General features: G+C 33.9%; 1 protein-coding gene across 2 annotated transcripts; it reads right to left on the bottom strand.

Annotated features, from left to right (window-relative positions):
* Positions 1-1633: 1633 nt before the first annotated feature.
* On the bottom strand, positions 1634-6039 carry LOC115988032 (probable LRR receptor-like serine/threonine-protein kinase At3g47570). Of its 2 annotated transcripts, XM_031111662.1 has the most exons (3): positions 3164-6039; positions 2474-2890; positions 1634-1814 (listed from the first exon to the last, which is right to left on the bottom strand). In XM_031111662.1, exons 1-3 carry the CDS (start codon positions 5880-5882, stop codon positions 1801-1803), a joined length of 3150 nt encoding a protein of 1049 aa, XP_030967522.1. In that variant the 5' UTR covers positions 5883-6039; the 3' UTR covers positions 1634-1800. The 2 variants fall into 2 exon arrangements, with proteins under 2 accessions (XP_030967522.1, XP_030967521.1); XM_031111661.1 differs by lacking the exon at positions 1634-1814 and having other exon boundaries at positions 1828-2890.
* Between the last annotated feature and the right edge of the window lie 242 nt (positions 6040-6281).

The following is a 6281-nucleotide window of genomic DNA, read 5'->3' as shown; positions in this document are numbered from 1 at the left end:
CACAGCAAGCAAGCGACAATGAATGAATATAGCAAACACAAAAAAGCCACACATAGCTTATATCACACATCAAGGAAAAGGCAATAGTGTTTGTTTGTTTGTTTAAACCCCTATAAACTAGATTTGTTTAACCTAATTAACTAACCAAGTAGTTACTTACATTTATTATTCAAATTTAGGTTAAACATAAACAATTATATCACTAAGTGTGGAAAAGTAAAGAAGATAAGAGATATAATTACCCAGGAAAACCAATGAAACCAACAGTTTCAAGGTAAAAAACCTGGAGAGGATTTAACCTACTCTATCCTCAAGGTAAACAAATTCACTATGATAGAATGGAAGTTTACAACAGATTTTCTCTCTAAAATCTAAAGCTACCTCTTGTAGTAATTACTCATACGACCACATGCAACTTCGACTCCATGGACTCTTCTATCTGAATTTGCTTAACACAAACACTCTCGTTTGTAACTCTGAGATCCTACTCAAAGCTTTAGACCATCAACAGTAGTTGATCTTGTATGCAGCAACTTCTACAATACCAGATCTTGAGTTTCTTCAAAGAATATTGCCAGTAGAAGATTTTAGAGAGTTTTGGGTACAAAAACCCTAGATCTACAATTGGAGGCACAATATGCACTCTCCTCTCTCTAAAAAACCCTCATAGGGTTAGCTTATAATGTCCTTTAAATACTGCAAAAAAACAGATCGCGATTTGGGCTTGAAAAGGTCAAGTTATGGGCTTTTTACATTTGTTGATTTTTGCTAATTTGTGACTTTCGACCGATCGAACAACAATTGAGAGCAATCAAGAGAACCAAATTGCATCTCACTTTTTTCATCTTGAACTTGAGTTGTTTGTTTGATTTTTTTTTTTTTTTTTTTTTCTTGGACTTGAAAGTACACCATCCTAACTCAGTGAGACTTACTTTTTGTCATGGTTTGCCAATACTACAAACTCAAATCCTAACAATCTCCCCCTTTGCCAATTTGTGAAAAAACTTACATACAACATAATGCCCATATACAATAAAATGCCCAAATACATCACAAATCCCAATCTAAAACTTCTAACCCAAAAGTTGTAAGAAAAGGCAGAAGGTCTTGATCGAAATGTACTTGTCTTTCCTGAAACACTCAAGAAAGCACATCAACGCATGTGTGGAAATAAAGACAGATAAACAACAATTAACAAATATGCAATAACAGCAAATAACAAATGTGCAAATCAACTCTACCCCTAAGTTAGATACATAAAAAAACTTTTATTTTCTCCCCATTTCAAAAACCATTTCATCTCCCCCTAAATAAAAACAGTTAAAAACATTTTCCAAATTCCATTTATTTCTCCCTTTTTTTGTCATGTATTTACAAAGACAACCCAATCAGAAGGTAAATAGTAAACATACACAACAGAAGGCAAGAGAAAATATAGTTGAGGCTGCATGGAAAAATCCATGTTTCTATGCAAAAATTTAGTCTTCATATATCAGCCCTAAAATTTCTCAAGATTGTAATTCAATAGGGTCTATATTATGAATAGTTGTTTAGCTATAAATTTCTCCAAAAAAAGAAAAAAAAAAAAAAAAAAAAAAAAAAAAAAAAAGCTTTAGCTATAAAATCTTCAATATTACATTAAAGCACAAAGTTTATTAATGATGAAAATTTTACATACTTGATACAGAAGAAAACGAAAATACATGACTACAACAGGGAAGAAATAAGATTGATTATAATTTTCTCCAATCTTATATATCATAAACAGAAAATCATGATAACAACCATGAGAATAAGTCATCATCCTTGTGCACCTGTAGTGAAGGAAGATAATTTCAATATTGTAAATAATAAGCTTTAAACTTCAGAAAATGATACTATACTAAATGACGTTTTCCCTATAATAAAAAGAATTCAAAAGATAGCAATTATCAATAACTTAATTTGTAAGTTAAAATTTTAATCATGTTTTAATTAATAGTTAGAAACAAATCCTAACTCATTCAATATCTATAGATTTGGTACCCATTTACCTAGATTTAATTTAAAATTTTAAACAAGAAAGGCTTCTCTAACAAGGTTGTTTACTTCAACTTTCTAGCGCATTAATTTAATCTTATGTCATTGTTAGCATAATATGTAAGCAAATTTCTTGTGAATAACTTCAATGGTAGCATAGAAATCGCCAAATAGAAAATAGAGAGTGGCATATTATGCGTATAGGTATTATAGAAGAGTAATTGTGCTTATTGCCTTATTCCCATACTAAGTATAGCATGATGAGCATGTCGATTTTGAAGTGGCACCTATCTTTTCTGCTTTGCTAAAATACAAAATTGAAAATACTAACATAAATACTAATACAAAGACATGTGTCTTATTTTTTTTTTTTTTTTGATGAACTATATGTGTCTTCTAATTACTATATGGAAGTCCTACCAAATTATAATGCCTAACAAGACACAAAATTTACCTGTGGCTTTGAGCCTTTCTTTTCGTAGATTAGTTCCAAGAAGTTTCTTTCGAACTGCGTGTAGCTCAATTATAACAGCACTCATGTTCATCCTTTCACTTGGAAGTTCAACTGAACAAGCTACTCCAATTCCAAGAATAAAAATCAAGCATTCTTGAATTTTTGGACCTCCATTTTGGCTCTTATTACGAGTTATGTCATTTACCCTTGTCTCCCCTTCTTCTCTATCACAAAGAAGGATAGGATCAATAATATCACTTATTCTCTCTGGCAAAGCTGCTTTAACAAAGTTATGAAGGTTTAAGCTTTCTTGGAAAATGTTATCAATAGGTCTTTTTCCTGTGAACATCTCTAACAATAATATGCCATAACTATAGACATCACCATAAGTTGAGACTTCATTTCCCACTCCATACTCTGCAATTACACGTAACATATAGGTGGTGAACATTTGTTTATCAAATAAAGAAGGAAAAGATACATAACCTACTGGTATTAAAGGAACTTTTTCAATAGCATATAATAAAAAAATATATGTATTTAAGATAAATTGAAAATTAGTTATATAACATTCGTTCTTCTAGCTACAGTACATCCATATTAAAATTGTCCCTTTAAGGCTTTAAAATATAATAGAATATTATGGGAAAAGGAAAACAATTAAATATAAGAAATGACAATGATATTTACCTGGAGGAGTATAACCAATTGTTCCTCGTATCCCGATGGAGCTTGATTGGTTCTGAGAAGAATCTTGGATAGCACCAGAAAGGAATTTTGCCAGGCCAAAATCACCTACATGTCCAACCATTTCATCATCAAGAAGAATATTGCTAGGCTTGAGATCGCAGTGAACAATTGTTGTGTGACAATTATGATGAAGATAATCCAATGCATTAGCAACATCAATGGCAATATTCAATCTCTGAAGTAAACTCAAACTCCTTGGTTCCTCAAGAGTCTCATTTGATCTTGATGTTGGATGCAACCATTCATCTAGGTTGCCATTTCTCATGAACTCATATACCAAAGCATTAAAATTATGACCTTGATAATCAATACCACAACATGATGTAAGCACCTTTACAAGATTTCGATGTCTAGTGTTTCGTAGAGCCTCACACTCAGCTATGAAACTTTTGGAAGCTCCATGATAGTAAGGGTTGAGCACCTTGATAGCAACTGTATTCACTTGTCCACCTTGATCAAGAATTCCTTTATACACAGACCCAAAGCTACCCACACCAATTAAATTGGTAGAAGAAAATCCATTGGTTGCATTTAGGAGACTTTGGTAAGATACATTCAAAAGCAAGTTTCCTGAGTCACTTGAGGTATTTTCTTTTCTTTTTGTTCTTATAGAACCAATAAATAGAAGTGACATAACCAAAGTTATTCCAAAAAGCACAGAAAATATGGAGATTATTATCTTCAAGGTAAGTGTCAACTTCCTCTTCTTTGAATTTTCATATTTACATTTAGGAAGCTTAAACTTAGGTATCCCCCCACAGAGCTTACTATTTCCCTTTATAAAAGTTGCACTTATGTTCTTGAAAACACCGTTTTTTGGTACCTCACCATCGAAATGGTTGTAAGATAGATTCAAAAATTTTAAGTACACAAAGACCTCCAAAAATTTTGGAATTTGGCCAGACAAATTATTGTTAGAAAGGTCTATTTTTTCGAGGCCTCTTAATGATACCAAAGATGGAGGAATAATCCCTTCAAAGAGGTTTCTTCTCAAGGATAAAAATTCTAGCGTCATGCAACTACCGAGACTTGCTGGAATTTTACCAAATAACATGTTTTCAGATATATCCAAATGTTCTAGATTTTTCAAATTCCCTACTTCCATGGGAAAGACACCTGTAAATTGGTTGGCAGATAAATCTAGAAAAATTGGTGAGAATGAGAGACCAATGACTTGTGGGGATATCAAACCATTGAGATTGTTTTTATTAAGTTCCAAATGTATCAAATTTTGGCACTTGCTTAGACTTAAAGGGATGTTTCCTTGAAGGTTATTCTCGGGTAAACTCAATATTGTCAAGACCGTTAAATTTCCAATAGAAGATGGAATGTTTCCATAGAAGTTGTTTCTATCTAATTGCAACATTTGTAGCTTATAAAGCTTTCCAACATTAGAGGGAACATTACCTGATAATTTATTCTGATACATATCGAGTCTCTCCAAGTTGATCAAATTTCCTATTTCAGTAGGAATCTTTCCAGATATTTTATTAGTATCGAGAACCAATGTGTCGAGAGTAGTTGATAAATTGCCAATGCACTTGGGCAACTCTCCCCCAAATTTATTTCCATTGATACCCAATTTAGCCAAATAGGTGGAATTTGTCAAAGAACAGAGAAAACTCAAGTCATTTTTCCCTCCATTTCCAAGAATGTTATTGGTAATGGCAAAAAATGAAATTCTGTTCAGCTTCTCCAAAGAAGGAACTTTTCCACTTAGTTTATTGTGGTTCAATCCAAGTGTAATTAAATTTGAGGCATTAGATATTGAAATAGGGATAGATCCAGTAAAGTGGTCGTAGGCAATGCTTAAATATTCAATATTTGGTAGAGTGAAACCTATGTCTGACGGAAGATGCCCTTGGATTTGGTTGAGTCCCACATGAAATTTTATTAATGAAGATAGATTGAAGATTGAAGGAGGAATTGTACCAGACAACTTATTTGAATACACACCAAAAATTTTAATCTTGGACAATTGGCCAAAAGAATCAGGGATAACCCCACCCAAATGATTTTCAGCAAAGTACAAGAATTCTAGAGATGATAAGTTTCCTAAAGAAGGTGGCATACTTCCTGTTAGATCATTATTGAAAATAAAAAAGTTTTTAAGCTTTGACAAGGTGCCAAGTGTTGCAGGGATTTCTCCAATCAAAAGGTTGTGACTGGCATAAAGAAGTTCGAGGTTTGTGCAACCAGAAAAATTGCTAGGAATTTTTCCACTGAGAGTGTTATTTTGCAATTGTAAAAATTGAATTCTATGCAAACGACCAATTTCAGGAGGGATTTCATTATGAAAGCTGTTGTTTTGGATGGTTAGATTTCTCAAAAAACTTAAATTTCCTACATGTGGAGATATAGAGCCTACCAGTTTCAGAGATCGTAGGTTTAAAGCAGTGACCCTTTGATGTCGGCGACCACAGGTGACCCCTTGCCATTGGCAAAAGTGGATGCTGTCATTCCAAGAGCTCATAACCTGGAGAGGGTCATCAGTGATCTTGGCTTTGAACTCAAGTAACGCCAACCAGTCCGTCTCATTATTCCCGCCAGCCACAGAGGTGACTAACAAGCCACACCACCAGAGAAGAATAAAGGCACGCATATAAAAGGATGAGGAGTGTGAGGATGGGGGAGCTGAATTCAACTGGGAAAGCCCCATGGAAAAGTTGCGGTTGGTAGGAGTTGGTATTGGTTTGTTGAAACAAAACAAAGGGTTTTGATTTCACTGCTTAGCACTCAAGGAAAAGCACGTTTATAAGAGGGTGAACTGTGAAGATTTGACGAACGAACATTCTGCATGTAGTGCGGTGCGGACCCAACCCAAAAGACTACAAGGACTGGGGGTTGGGAAATCGTTATCAAAGCATGTAATGCACAATGGTCCCGTTATGCCGTTACCTAACAATTAATGGCAGGAAAATCTTCTTGATTCAATATGAAAGATATTTGAATAAGACTTAAATTGCTGGCTAATATTTACTCCCTCATACCCCATTAATATTTTTTATGGTCTGGGGGAAGTGGTCCACGTCTAAGTAAGAATAAAAGGAACTCATAG

The sequence above is a fragment of the Quercus lobata genome, chromosome 4, assembly GCF_001633185.2.
Source record: "Quercus lobata isolate SW786 chromosome 4, ValleyOak3.0 Primary Assembly, whole genome shotgun sequence".
Lineage (NCBI taxonomy): Eukaryota > Viridiplantae > Streptophyta > Magnoliopsida > Fagales > Fagaceae > Quercus > Quercus lobata.
This window is presented reverse-complemented; position numbering and strand designations above follow the sequence as displayed.

Bases quoted from the DNA above. Each gene is read 5' to 3' on its own strand.
- LOC115988032 (XM_031111661.1), bottom strand. From the start codon at position 5,882: ATGGGGCTTTCCCAGTTGAATTCAGCTCCCCCATCCTCACACTCCTCA. The intron at 2,891-3,163 runs GTAAATATCATT...GTGTAATTGCAG, and splicing joins AATTGGTTATACTCCTCCAG to AGTATGGAGTGGGAAATGAA.